Source organism: Pocillopora verrucosa, chromosome 2, assembly GCF_036669915.1.
Source record: "Pocillopora verrucosa isolate sample1 chromosome 2, ASM3666991v2, whole genome shotgun sequence".
Taxonomy (NCBI): domain Eukaryota; kingdom Metazoa; phylum Cnidaria; class Anthozoa; order Scleractinia; family Pocilloporidae; genus Pocillopora; species Pocillopora verrucosa.
Window position 1 is genome coordinate 11,537,329 of NC_089313.1, and position 15,406 is coordinate 11,552,734.

The 15,406-nt window shown below is 36.0% G+C and overlaps 1 protein-coding gene across 5 annotated transcripts; it reads right to left on the minus strand.

Annotated features, from left to right (window-relative positions):
* Positions 1-1,234: 1,234 nt before the first annotated feature.
* Positions 1,235-15,304, minus strand: LOC131795186 (KH domain-containing, RNA-binding, signal transduction-associated protein 2). 5 transcript variants are annotated; one of them, XR_010716630.1, is made up of 11 exons: positions 15,108-15,304; positions 13,091-13,374; positions 11,186-11,302; positions 10,005-10,151; positions 8,196-8,534; positions 7,621-7,683; positions 6,668-6,723; positions 5,887-5,945; positions 2,861-5,132; positions 1,976-2,087; positions 1,235-1,578 (listed from the first exon to the last, which is right to left on the minus strand). XR_010716630.1 is itself a non-coding variant. In XM_066162199.1 (9 exons), the coding sequence occupies exons 1-9, from the start codon at positions 15,199-15,201 to the stop codon at positions 5,035-5,037; spliced, it is 1,257 nt and encodes a 418-aa protein (XP_066018296.1). In that variant the 5' UTR covers positions 15,202-15,304; the 3' UTR covers positions 2,101-5,034. The 5 variants fall into 5 exon arrangements, 2 of the variants coding, with proteins under 2 accessions (XP_066018296.1, XP_066018297.1); XR_010716631.1 differs by lacking the exon at positions 2,861-5,132; XR_010716632.1 differs by lacking the exons at positions 2,861-5,132; positions 7,621-7,683 and having other exon boundaries at positions 15,108-15,303.
* Positions 15,305-15,406: the final 102 nt, after the last annotated feature.

Here is a 15,406-nt window from a genome sequence, read left to right on the forward strand (position 1 = left end):
CACTCTCTCCCGAAAAAGCGCTCACCCCTTAGGCCATAAAGTCAAACCGACGCCCCCACCCTCCTCTCTCACTTTCTTAAGTAGTAGGAATACAAGGAAAACCTGTTTCTAGTGTCAATCGTCTATTTGCTACGTATTTTTGTCATTTCAATCCGTGTTCGAATGAAGCCATCAAGAGGTCTTCCTGCACGAATGGAAAGCCGCCATAATTTATGGCTTACAAGATCAATTTTCAAACCAAGGAATGAGCGAAAGACAGCTTTAGGATTTGGCAGGAAAACTAGCAGCGAGTTCGCAGTAGCCCTGATACACAGCATTTCGGAGTAAAGTCAAACAGGAAGCTCCTCTCGGCATTTCGGTGACCGTCAGACGAGGAAACGTTTACAATCGATCGCGAGCATAATCCTACGTAAGTTATGAGTGACCTTTCTCTCCCAGTGAAATCAAATTCAGAGATATATTTCTCCAAAATTTCATCTTGGTATCTTACACTCTTCAAACGTCTTTGGTTCTGTTCCAGACATAAAACGTCGTCAACACGTTTCTTCCAAAGTAGCGGTTTAGTTGTGCTCTAGGTGTTAATACCTTTTTTCTAATTTTGCCATGAAAATATTGGCACAAGCTAAAGCTTCAACTACTGAAGAACCAGTAAAGGAGAATATTTCCTTTCCATCAAGCCACTTCCAGTTATTTCTAAATCACAAGTTCCCCAAGTGCGCCATCTGTTCTTTCTCTGTCAGTCCTCTTTCCGCGCTTACTAATTAAGCACTCTCCTTCCAATGAGCGCCCTTCCTTTTAGCCGAATTTCAAGTAAGCGCCTGGGCGCCTATTCGAGGATATACGGTATTGATCCCTTCAAGTCCTTACGCTAAATCCCCCCCCCCTCTCAGACATAAGGATACAAGATAGTAACACACCTCTGAGGACAGGAAGAGAACTAGTAGGGGTAAAAGGGGATTAATGCTCTTAATCCAAGTTAAAAGCAAAAACTGATCAGTAGGGAGCGTTTGAGTGAGTGACTTTTAGTTCCATACTAAACCTCTTATTGTGACTTAGTCATACAATGAGGTAACAAGAAATTGTTTCAGGATCTTATTGTTAATCGGGATCCCTACTGGATGTCAGAAAAAAGTTTTCTACAATCAACGGTGTTGCGCTGGTTACATTTAAATTGGAATTTTCATTCACTCAATAGTTAGCAACACAGCAACAGGCTGATAATAAACGAGAACAATAAAATTGTAAAAGTACTTTATTGAGATCAAATGTTGTAAGTCACCTTGACAACATTCTTAAATAGGGTTGGAATAGTCTAACATCATGGTAAGTCCTCAGACTATCTGAGGGAAGCTACAACCACAGCTTTTTGGGATCTTATGGAGTAACCAGTGACCATGATGCCTTTTACAGCCATATTTTTATCCTTTTGTAGTTTATGCACTGGGCAGTCTGGCCTTAGAGAACTTTCAACAATGTCCATGAAGTCATCCCCAGGTAGAACCACAAGGGTGAGGTTCTTTCCTGTATGAAGAGGTTCTTGGAGGTGTCAGCCACTGTTATGAGGATGGACACTTGGGTCTGGAGACATAAAACTGCGACTTAGCTTGCAAAAAGCTTTTATCAGATGAAGTTATTGAAGGCCTGGAGAGCCTCCTACTCCAAGTGGGGTATGGGCTCCCAAGGGAAACTTTGGAATAATTTGACTCTAGCAATTGCATTTCAGGGTCTACTCCAGTTTATATTGCCTTTTGTTGCTAAAATTGAACCCATTTGTAGCGAATTAAATGTGTGTGGTACAGTGTCTAAAAGATGGTGGCCAGCTCATCACAAGTGGGTAGATCTGTTACCCTACTTCTATTCAAACCCCTGATAATTACAAGTCATCATCATTTTATTACTTGTCTCATATTCAGTACTTTAATCATTGCAAATACAGCTCACTGCACTAAGTAACAAAAATGAATAAAATCTTTACCTAAAAATCCATGAATTGATCCATTTATCAGGTCGTCTTCTGGGGGGCTTTATTCGTATCACTTTGGAAATGATCCAAATTCATCACCGAAAAATCACTTTCCTACGTTTCACTAAAACAAAACAAAAAAACAAAAAACAAAACAAAACCACGTCATTATTGGGCAATTTTACAAATTTTCCAATGCTACAATTGGCAAATCCAAATCTTGAAGTAGCAGGAAGGCCCCTAAAGGAATGAGGAGGGGGGTGGGGGGTGGGGTGGGTTAACTGGCACCAGTTTCATATCCCCACCACTTGTAAAATGACTAATTCAAAATGTAATTGTTCATTTCTACATGAACAAGGATTGTTATTGTTTAGATGACACCACTTAACTCCGATTTAATTTTCTCAACTCATTTTTACTATCATCACGATTAACTGAAGCTTAACTTTAGAATTTCCATGCCTGACAAAACAAATTTGCTGATACATGAAATTGTCAGAGCCAACTGCATTTGTCACTCTGACTGAATTGGTTTAAGTTTGATTTTACTCTTATAGTAATTAAAATCATCACGCATCACTGCATTTAATCTTTTACACCCTCTAATCAGTATGCATATTCTCCACATCGTTCCATACATTTCCTATGGAACTGACAAGGAGGATTTGTTTAACAGTCCCGAGCTTCTTTAGAAAGTAATCATTTCCTTTATTCTCATGACCTTAATGTGTGATTTGGCAGATACTGAGTAGGAGAAATTAGATGCTAGTCACTAGACAAAATGGGAAAATTAAAATAATCTATTGAAGATAATGAGGATTCATCCTCACTTAAAAGTTAAACTGAATTTATTTTGTTACATTACACAAAAGAAAGATAATAAAATGGGAAAGTTACCTTTCAGATTATTACCCAGCATCAATGAAGTCTTCTTCGAGCATCATTGCATTCTCAAAAGCTTACTGTTGAGTCCATATTTATCTTGATTTCTTCGAATTACTGTGAAGTTTTTAAGTAGTGCTGCTCGTTTACATGGATTTTTGTTTGTTTGTTTTTTGCCTGGTAATTAGGAGCTATAAAAACTATACAAATTAAGTATTAAGTCAATGGTTTCTTACAGATTACTGTTTTTACTCCTCTTGGATTGAATTAAGGTGTGAATTCCAAGAGCAAAGATGAACACTAAGGTCTTCTGCTTAGACACTTTTAAGAAAAATCATTTACCAGGTAAAATTGATGGTATCATGATACCAAATGAACAACATCTGGTTATTGATGAAAAGTTGGAAAACAACAGTCAATGTAAAGTACATGACCATGGTCAATCAAACAAATGACTGGCTTGTTTGTCTTTATTTTACAGTTTAATTCTTGCTTCTACTACCACCTGCATGGAAACAGACCAACATCCAACTACATGAAGAAACAAATGTTGAAACATAACAAAAATGTTCTGTCCCAAGGAAGGAAGGAAGAGTATTCAAACAATCACATACTTTTAACATTGCTACCCAGAATGATTTCAAATAACAAATGTACACAGACAAAGTTTAACACAAGGCATTAGCCAGTTCAGTTGACTACAAAACCAACATTTTATTGATAGATACAAGAAAATGAAATAGAAAACCTATCTTCAAAAGCAGATTTTTTGTGGACACACATTATATAGAAAGCAGTTACAAAACATATGCAATTTGCTGTATGTAAAAAAAATAGCTGTAAAAGCATCATTTATGTGAAAATACAGTTATCAAACTTTTTCGGTGTGGATATTTCATCAAAAAATATTCCATTTAAATGGATGCCTTCATTAGATACATTGTCAATTCATGAATGTTCTACTGCAGGGTTAGAATTTAGGAACCCAACATTAAATTATTTTAGAAAATCTTTAAGGAAGAAACCACGCATCAGTGAAGAGGTTAGATGAAAAGAAGAGAAAGCAAACTGATCTCAAAATTACAACAACAACCAAAAAAATACAAACATCTGAATGTTAAAAAAATAATAATTAAGATAAAACTCTCAAAAACACATATTCAAAACTATTTATATCACATTGAAATTTCTCTATTATGAAAGTTAAAAGTTTACAGCAATTCATCACATCAAAAATGTATTTATTGCGGAACTTTAGATATGTTTTGGGAATGTTTAGATGAGGGACATGAGCTTCTTGTTTTTGTTTAAGAGAAGTTGTGAGAACACTGTTAAGTTCATAATTAAGTTTTGATCTTTACACTTACAACAATACTCTAAGTGTCAATTTAGTCACTTTTGGCTGTTATGGACAACTAAACTAAAAAAAAAAAAAACAAACTGTTTAGCAACGTTTATCACTTTATTGAGTTCATCAATGACAGATAGATTAAACTGTTTAGATTTAAAATACATGGTAGAAAGATTAAGCCACATCATATTTAACCCTTTAAAGTGGTTAACAATGCTTTGCAGTTTTGGATGTTTGTAGACTCATCCCTGTATTGCACATGTTTAATACCATTTAATCATTACAAATACATCCCTCAAATTGAAAGTCTGAAATTTAGGGGCATGTTGCTGACAAAAATTTAGTTATACGTTTGCCTCTAGCTTTAAGTTTATGGGGAAAATTTACCATGAGTATTACTAGAATGCATTCATGTTCTGATTAGATTTCAATAATAAACAAATTTGGAACATTATGACAACTTTGGGTAACTACACCAAAATTGTTGCTTGGTTAGTCTTTAGCAAGAGGTTTTTTTTGGATTGTTTTTAGTGTTTTTAATGTTTGGAATACTGATTGTATGCTTTCAAATTTATGGCCATTTGAGTGATCTGAAGGCTCCATACAAAATTCTATCCTATTAATCTTAGGGAAAAGTTAACATGATTTACAACAGTTAGCAACAAACTTATGAAACTATCTGCACTGAAAGAACGTGAAATCCTGAACACCAGTTCCTTGTAAAAAGAAAAGTGGTGAACATACATAATGGTTTCTGAGAAATTTATCAAAACACTATCAGCAAGCTTCACTTTTCAAATCAGAAGCTATAGAAAATAATTATAATTTGTTAACTGCTTCAATAAGGGTATGTTGCTTCACGAACAATTTTCTTCACAGTACGAGCTGGTGGAGCCTTGAAAGTTGCAGATGAGTTTGCAGGAACTCTTGTTGGAGCTAAAATAAGAATTTATGTAAGTTTAACATTAACACCTTATAACATTAATTAAGGAACTGGAATTAACCTAAAAATAACAGTAAAGGAAAGTTATCACCTATAAAGTACAGAGTTACACTTTAAGGCACAAGTTCTATTACAGCAAAGACAATTCAACCTTGCTTTAACCTTTGAGAATACTGCCACTCAAAATAAATTTCCTTTTCAGTGGACTAGTGTAACTCTTCTCCTTTTAAATTCTTTAGTAGGTAAAAGTTAACTTACTAAATAAACATCACAAACTTTTATTGGAAATAATATTCTTCTGAGAAGAGACATGTCATATTAATGATAGTCATATTGTGCACACAGAAACATTTTCCTGCAATCTTGTATTAAAGAAATCACAGTCCTTATTTACATTATAATTCATTAAATAAGTTAAAGTAAAAATACCCATATGAATTAATATTTAATCTCACTATGACAGAGCTAGTTTAGTGAAACAAATTCCAAATCAATCTCTATTCAAGATGCTTAATGGTTAGATTTTCCTTTCATCTTTAAAGGGAAAAAGTACCCTTCACACAAGTAATCTTATTTGTTTACAACTTCACTTGCTAATTCACAGCATATAATTTTCACAATAAGGCTTTTAAGGTAATCAGATTTAATGACCAGAAATCCAGTTTTTGCTTCTTTTCAAAAGTCTCTCATTGTCCATAAATGGAATTGATATAGAGGAAACAAAAATGAGCAGGATGTAGCACTTACCTGCAAAAGTTGCATCAAAAACCTCTCCTGGCTGGCCATATTCATAGTATACTGCTTCACTGTTGATTCATATAATGTACAGGTATGTTTAACCCAAAGACCAAAAAAACTGGCCCAGGTTCTTTCAAGAATGGATAGCACCATCCATTAGAAAATCTAAATTTAGTAGATAGTGCCGTATGTTTTGTTAACTCTTATCAGTTGGATGACATTGTCCACCCTTTCCTTTGAATACCTTTGCCATAATGACCAAGTTGTAATACTCATTAGCAAAACTCCTTACATAATACTGTGATGCCAGCAGCCTATAAATGTTGAAAAGAGAAAATTGCCCTTTGAAAATAGTTCTGCGTGTTCCTTTGAAAGGAGCTCCATGGCTATCAGTGATGCCAAAAATCTCAAAGGAGCACACCCCTATGTTTTCAGCTAAGCTAAAGGTTCATTGGTGGGCAAATGGCTTTGATATTCTGGGCATCACAAGATTCCTAGCAAATTTAATTGAACACGACATACTCCATGACTATTTCCTCAACAAAAACCTTTGCTGCTTCATTACCTCTAGGAAAATCAAGCAACAAAGCCATCCATCTGGTGCTTTGCTCCACAAATAATTCCACACAGACCTTAATTTTAGAAATTTTTATATAGAACTTACAATAAAGCTATGTACTGTCACTAAAAGTTTGAGGAATATGTAACTGCATACATGAACTTCATTCAATTTTTCCTTGACATTGCAATTTATTAGATTTTGAGACTGTAGGATGACTTAAGTGCTCACCCATGTTCCGGGTAGGCTGCTTCAAATTCATAGCTTGGCTCATAAGACTCATAGCCCTGAAAAAAAGGCAACTGAATGTGATTCATAGAATTAAACACTATGAATACATTTAAAACCACTTTATCACTCAGACATGGAGGCTTCTGTTTATGCAATTAAGACAAACTATTTTACTTTTAACCTTCTTGCATGATTATTTATTTATTTAACAGCTTACTATGTGAGGATGCTTTAACTTTAAGATTATTGCATTTAAATATGAAGTGCGACAAGACCTGATTTATGTTATTGTGTATATCTGGTGAAAATATTATTGATAAGTCACACCAGTAATTAAGGAACTGTATTGTGAAAAGAGTACGGTTACAACTGTACCTGGAAATTGTTCACGGAGACATTGAATTGTAAGTGACAATGTAAAATATTGGCAAGTTTAATTATACCAGTCAATCATGAAGTATGATCATATGAGTGAGGGAAGTCCTGAAAAAGACTTTAGTCCACAATAGTGAATCATATTTTTCACCTTTGATAACATTTCAGTCATCAAAATCCACTCAGTGGCTTAGTCCATGGCTAACTAGACACTGGATTGGTGCCTTAGCTGGGTCACAGTGTTATGCTCTTGAAGCAGACAACACTCTCACTATGCCTCTATCAACTCAGAAGTATAACAAACCACCAGCAAAAAGTCAAGAAAACAAGAAATTCCAGGGAAAATCCAACAATGGACTGCCATCCCCAAACAATGGGAAATGGGAATAGTCCAGTTGCTCCATGCTACTGAAATGAGATGACTTTTACTCTATGGAGTACCTATAGGGCCCTTTACAGAACTCCCCTCAACCAAACAATTGCACTACATTTCACACTGAAACTACAGTAATAACTGTGTTGATTTAACCAATTATCACATTTTTTTAACGGAGGCTCCTTTACTTATGAGCACTTACAATCACTTGTTCTCCAGTAGTCAGCAGTTGTACCCCAACCGATGCAGGAAGTGTGTGCACTGCCTAGCAGATTCAAGTGCACAAGTAAATGTATTTCAGGTAAACAGTTTAAGTGCAGTTCAAAACAAAACTTTTTAAAAGGGCTTTCATGGAATAAACTGTGGTGTACACCAAAAAGCTTAAATGTCATTTCATCAAAAGTGATCTACTTTGGTTTAACATGGCTTAACATGGTTAATATTACAAATTAGGGTGCCACACCACTGCATTTACTACATTTAATTTCCCTTTTTTAAACTTAATTTTAAATTTTATGACAGGATTGTGATGATTAAGGACAAACAGGAGTTGCCTAATTCCACCCTCATTCAATCTGTTCACACATTCTTTTGTGATCTTGCTACCCTCTGAAGAGAATGCAATCTTCTTCTGCTGCTTTGTTTACTACATACAGGCTTAGCCTAAAATACCATGAAAATGTTTCAGTTAAGGTTAATCCTACTTCTCTTACAGTTATTTTAATTATTACTGTATTTCAGGTTCTGAGAAAACAAATTTTCTGTATGTTCACTTACTCCATATGGATCCCCTGGGACTGCGGCTGCTCTTGGTGCAGCATGAGCTACGGTTGGTGATGAAGGACCTAGTCCAGCAGCAGAGCGTGCTGCTGATACAGTCACGTGTCCTACAGCGGGTCCTCTAGGTCTTGCAATGGCAGTTGTACGTGGAACTGGGGTTCCTCGTCCATGATGAGCTGGGTGGTGTAAGTGATGTGGAACTCCTCTGGGGTGAGGGCGTCCCCTAGGAACAGGTGCAGGAACTGCAACTGGAGCAGCAGCAGGAACCGGTTCCTCCATGCCATTAAGTATTGCCATTTCTCTCATCTGTTCCTGATGGATTTCATCGTTATTTTCCTACAAAGTAATAAAAAAAATGGTCCAAATTAGATTTGTTTTGAAGGTTTCAAACTGCAACAGCAAGATTTAAATTTAAAAGGTCTGCATACTGCATACTGGAAGTAATCTTCCTCCACTGAAATCAATTGTTTGTGTGTAAATTGACAAATGAATTGGCAAAGTCAAAAAAAATTGTAGGGTAACATAGCGCTACAGCTGTGCACAGGGAAACAAGACAAGACCAGTATCCATTACCATGAGGTACCCTAGCTATGCATTTGGTAAAAATGTACTGTAAAACCTGCCAATAAGCTGCACCTGCAGATAAGCTGCACCCTGAATTTAGCAGCTCAAATTTTGGGAAAAAAGTATTTTGAAAGAAATTAAAAGAAATCCAAAGTCAAGTCTTGAGAAGTCTCTTTCATCCACTGTTCATCAAACATAAACTCACTGTTAACATTGCAATGGAAAATACTTCAAAGTCTTACCCACAAGTTTACCAGTTTAATATAATGAACATTGTTTCTACCAACTTTGACATATGACTTAATCTTTTTCTGGTATTTGTTGACAGGAATTTCTTCATTCAACACAGTTTCTCCATAGATTTTTGCATTACAACAAGAAAGTGAGCGGAACATTCCAAGCCTAGTAACCAGGCATTAGATTGGACGTGAAAACAGACATAGGCATCAACATTTGCAGCACCTTTTTCAAATGTTCCCACAGATAAGCCACAACTATAATTCCTAGTGATGATTTTTGGAGAAAAGGTGTGGCTTATCTGCAGGTTTTTATGGTATACCATTCTGCATACAGAACCAATTGTAATTTTGCATCTCTTAGCATATTTATTGATGTTTTGATGTTTTTCTGTCATGGAATCAGAACGAACAAAAAAGTTTCACTTCAACTTTGCATATAAATGCAGGCTTTGCATATAAATACAGTCAAACTTGTATTTAGTGGTCACCAACAGAGAATGGCTCGGTGACTGCTCAATACAGGTTGACCCCTGAATTAAGGTTCCACATAAAAAGGTGTTTATAAAGGAACAATAGAAAATGTCATTTTGAGCCATAATAGACCATTTATTATACAAAAATTATCTCAATAATGCTACTAACATTGATTTGGGATTAAATTTTATGTATGAGATTACTCTCAGTTTTATTTGAGTAATTCTGCTTTTAGTGACTATCCAGAACTGGTGGAAGACAACAAAAAGATGCTATTGGAACTCAGTAAAGGGTGACTGTGACCATTTAACAGAGGTGAAATTATAGAAATTAAGGGGTACAAATTTCAGGACTTCAACCACAAACTGCTAAATACAGGATGGCTGATTAACACTGTGCCTCTTACTACATGTTTGACTGTATTTATGAAATGAGTAAATCAAAATCCTATGAAGAGCTTCCTAAAAATGTATGAATGATTGAAGAGTCTACCTTAAGAATATATCAATAAAATTAAAAGCATACTCACAGGTACCAAAAATTTCTTGATCTCCTCAATCGCTAGGCCTAATCTGGCATGAGCTTGGCCTGGGGGGGCTTCAACTTCAATAAGCACATGGAGATCTTCATCAAGATGTGCATATTTTGCATCACCAGAACTTCTCAGCTCTTCCTCCTGTATTGAACATTATCACTTTTATTAAATCCTTCATTGTGTTTTCTTGTCTTAAATGTGTCACATAAATAAATTTGCACCATAAAAATATACAATGTAAATGTCTTGTATTTAAATCAGATGGTAACTGTCATTTGCATAGTGTGGTTGTCCACAGTGAGGGAAGTCATCATCAATCCTTTCACTCTAAGCATATCTTTAGTAATTCACCTTACTGTCTGCCATACAATTCTTAACTATCAATCCCCTAATTGTTGCTTTTCCTTATTCTCATTACCTGTCTACTTGATATTGTATTTATATTATAGGGAGAAATGTTTTCTAGATCACTCATGTGAACAGCAGGGTTAGAGCTAAGTAGAGAGTTGCATGCTTCTCAAATGCTTGAAGTCTTAGGTGTGCTGTGCCAGTCCATTCATTTTAGCATGTTATTTTTGGCTGTAAGAATCAAGTTGCATTTGACCAATGTTTAGTGGTCAGTTTTGATCTGCTGCCGAAGGGCTACCACTTAAAACTCCACCTTAGACACTCTTTAACACGGCTAATTTACATTATCAACTCAGTTAATAAAACCAAATTATCCTGTTAGACATCCCCACCAATGCAGCACCACAGTTTCTTTAGAAACTTAACCCCTTTGAAAGCTACAAGTAGGTTTGTTTGGTTTGTATTTCAAGTTTATTTCATGAATTAGTCCATTGAATGGTGCTGCAAGTTGTTAGCAAAAAATCTGTCTGAAATCTGTTTTTCAGTTCATAATGATAAGCAATGTAATTGTTGAATGCAGGGGTTTCAATAGCGGCTGGTTATATGAAGTCTACTGCTGCCTATAAGACTTCTTACTGCCCTCTGTTTAGCCTACAAGCAGGCTCGTGCTTAGCTTTTGCCTCACTGCCTCTTTTCCAGGCTAGGCCTCCTAGTACGCCATGGGCAGTGCTTACAATAAAGTTATTGAAACCACTGTGAATGTACAAGAACGTTTCCCTATCAAATGAAGTAACATTAAGACTTACATCTACTATTAGTCTACTGACCTTTTCCTTATCTCTCATAGAACCTTTGCCCAGAATTGACATCTTGGTGCCAGTACTAGCTTGAAGACGCTTAAAGGTGTTACCTCTTGGACCAAGCAACTTTCCAACAAAGTTAAACTAAGGGGATACAAAAAAAACAACATTATACCAACACAGCCTATAGTACAGTACAGCTCAGAGGTAGATGGCCAATGCACAGGTTAAAACCTTCCCACATTTTTTGCGTTCTTCACAAAAAAAAGCACATGTTAAAGCACACTTTTTCTATTGTTATTCAACACAGTCAGCCTACTTTGTTCTGCATTGTTTCTGAAACCAAAGGTTTTCGGTCTCAAAATGCCATAACTGAAACATCAAATCAACATTTGTATATCTTAACATGTAAGGGACACAATGGCTGCTGTTTCAATAAAACTTTGAAACAACTTGTCATGACTCCACAAGAATTTTGTAGAATAGGCTTTTGAAAGTTTTAAGATGCGAATAATTAACTTGATTCCAGCCGGAGATCGTGATAACTTTGTATTTAGAATTGGAAATCACTTCGAAAGATGCGACCAGATCAAGAAGTTGGATATCGACTTTTGCCCGTACATCTTGTCTACTTTTTATTTGGTGCTAAAATATTTCTCAGTTTTTGTTAAAATTGTTTAATTGTTTTCTATGATTCAGTTCATGTTTGGGTGGTTTTGGCAAGACGCTTGTGTCACAGAGAACTTTAGTACACAAATCAACCCAGTTTTTGAATGCGCGGCTTGTAATCAAAGACCTTATCTTCAGATCACTACTGTTGACTCTTCGACTTTTGGTTCATTAACCAAAATAAATTGAAGAAAACAAATGCTAAAACTGAATGTTGTAAAAAATATTTATTTAACTTAAAGCAATCAAGGAAAAAAATTACACTGACTTGTCTAAATATTATGCTGATCAGGCTTACACGAACACAGACAAGTGTCTGGCCTTCGACGGTCACACCAAAGTAAGCTCACATTCAGATAGGGGTGTCAGAAAATACTTGTAGACAAGCTCTAATGTTATTTTTTTTTCCAGATCCAATGGCTTCTTGTTTTCTATACTACAGACATTGTAGCAATTGAGTTCATGTGTTATATTAGAACTGAATACAAATGTTACGTGCAACATTTCAGGAAATACTGCTTTCATGAGAGCAGTTTTGCTTTGTTTGTACTTTTTATTCATGCTCAGCATTGTGTGATGATGATTGTCATGACAATTTTAACAGACACTTATTCTTGTTTACTTATGTGAATTGATAAGAGTCGAGTAATGTGCTGTAACCTAAAATCATTCTGGTAAGACATTAGGAAAATGTCTCCTGTTCCAGCAAACTGCAAATAATTTCACATAACTTTACAGACAAATGAATGCAAATGATTCAAGTCTTTCTGCTAGCCGCTAGCTGTAAAGTTTTACGACAATGCCTTGATTGAACTTGATATTTCCTCATCTTGTTTGCTTTCTAAAGAGGTACCCAACAGGTCAAAAAGTTTTTTTTTCCTTCACAATGCAGGAAAGCCAATTCAAAAAATGAGCTGATGCCAAATGCTTTGGAAAGAAACCACATAATGTCACCAACATCAGAATCTCTCCTTTGTTATAAATCTAACACACAATTCAAAGTTAAACAAAGGATAAAACAAAAGACTGCTTCATATATACTGATGAGCTTCTTTTGCGTGTTTTTTGTTTGCATTTAAAAAAATTTCACGCATGTGCAGGTTTCTTTTAATGCGCTTTTCACATGAATTTAGAGCTAAGTACCTCTGAGCTGTACTGTATAATGCAGAAAAATAGAAAGTGCAATGATAAATGATAACATTTCATTAACCAAGACAAATTAGGATTCCACAGCTGTACATTAGGAAGAAAGTAAATATTCACCTTGGGGTATTCTTTTACTGGAATAAAGACCTTTTCCATCAATTTAGTGGGCTGATAAAGCTTACTGTCAAAGACATCTGCAGGTCTACGGAAGTGATGCGTCTGAGGGGGAGGTCTGGTGGCCACTGGCACCTCTGGGCTTTCAGCTGCAGGTACTTGGCTGCTGGGAGGTACATTCTCTGACACAGGTGATAAAGTATTTCCATTGGTTGTTTTCTCAATTTTGGGTTTTTTTAATGCTTGCACTGCTGGTAGTGCTCCCCCAGTTTGTACTTTATTGATTTCTGTAAAATAATTCAAAATAAATTTACTTCTTATTGGCTGAAGAACAATGTAGTATCTTAAAAATGGCAGAGCTTTTGCTCATAGTACATTCCTATGAAGTGAGCAATAAAACAACAGTGCTTATATTTGTGGGGATAAAGATGTTTTGGGCCAGACTCAGAGTCATTTCGCCCAAGCTGCTAGGCAAGGGTTTATATGACTCTGAGAAGGACCTAAAACATAGTTATCATTGACACTTAGGAGGGCATTGAGAAAATAAAAACTTAAAAAATGACAAAAAGCAATTTGAACAATCACACAAGCGAACAACTGGGCTAAACTATATTTTAGGCTGCCAAACTCTCCATTTTTGCCCACACTATGCACCTCATTGCCTGACAAAGTGCTACCAATTCTGCAAAAATCATGTTAAAACCTTTCATGGTTTGTAATACAACCTTTATGTCCTCTACTTATAGGAAGATAATGCTGCTGAAAAAAAAAAAAAAAGAAAAAGAAAAATACAGGCAGCTATACAATATACAGCAACAAAGGAATTCTCAATAAGCAATATAAGAAAAATTACACAGCAGCTTGCTTGATGAACTTTTGATAAGAAACCAAAGAGTGCACTCAACTAGATGTAGAGGTGTAAGTTCTCTCAGATGCTTTAAAAAATATCTACCGCACATAAAAAATAGAAAGGATTTAAAAAATTAAAAGCAAAAACTTTGCTGGAAACATAAAGGGGCCAGAGTTTGATGTTGAATTGTTTTGGTAAACTGGTCTTGTATTGCCCTCATACTGCTGTTCATATGTCTGCACATGTGATATCAAAGCTTCGTTGGTATGCGACTGTTCTATTTCTCACACAAAGTTTTAAAATAAGGCAGTTCAAAGATAGCGAATGAAAATTATAGAGGTGTTACTGTGTATTAAAAGAATATCACTAAGCTGAAAACTGAAAAGTCACTGAGATGATTTGACGGTGAATGCTACATGTAGAACTAAAGCTAGGGTAAAGGGTTATTATAGTGTCAAGTTTAGAACGGGGTTGCGTAAATATATTCACGAGATAAAAATACATGAACTTAAGTGCAAATGAGCAGTGATTGATACCGGCAATCAGTTCCACCCGAGCCTTGAGATACAATAACTATCATCCTAATATAACTAGAGAGAGCGAAAGTGATCTACTTTCGGGACTAACAACAGCAATCACAATTGCATACCAGATCCTCGACTGCTCTACGTGAGTGCAATCTTGTTGAAAAGATCCAAAGGATTTGAGGTGACGCACGTAACCGCTCCGATGCAAAAGCGGCGTTATCGAAAGGAAATTCTACTCTGGAGGTTTGTTCCCTCACCATAGCTACATGTAGCCATAATCACTAGTGAAAGGCTTTAAGAAACATTTTGATAATCAAGATACAATGTGGGAGAAAGGAGATCTTATCAAAGCAGGAGCACAATTCTTTGGAGAGTGCACATTCTTCGTTTCACCACTCGGCTCCCAATAACAACGATTCAAAACGAGGACTTTTCACGGGATGAGAACAAATACAGAGATGATACTTCGTCAACAACTCATCAATCCGAAAAGATCGATTTGCCCTGAATACCAAGATATGATACTTTTGCAAGCAACTGGTGGTTCTTGACCGCGAAGGAATGCTAACATTACACTCGATCTTTTAAGCTCCGACTTTACGTGACGTTGCAGAAGTGATTTTAGAGAAGATACACCGCCTACCTTCGGTTAACAAGCGCATTGAATGTACGAAGGATGGATCTAAGTTGTCCTTTTCGGTTAGAAGTTCAGTTAGGTAACCACCTTCCACAGCCATAATGGAGAAATATGACAAAATTCCAGCTGAAATCAGTGAACTACATCCACTACAAAATATACAAAATGGCGCCAACCAAATATGTCTTTCATGCCTTGGTGAGCATTCACCAAACAATGCCGAATGACTGGATGCTTTGATTGGTTCAATGCCGATCATTCTTCACTTTGATTGGTTTAAATTTCATTCCCGGTTTCCTGGGTTG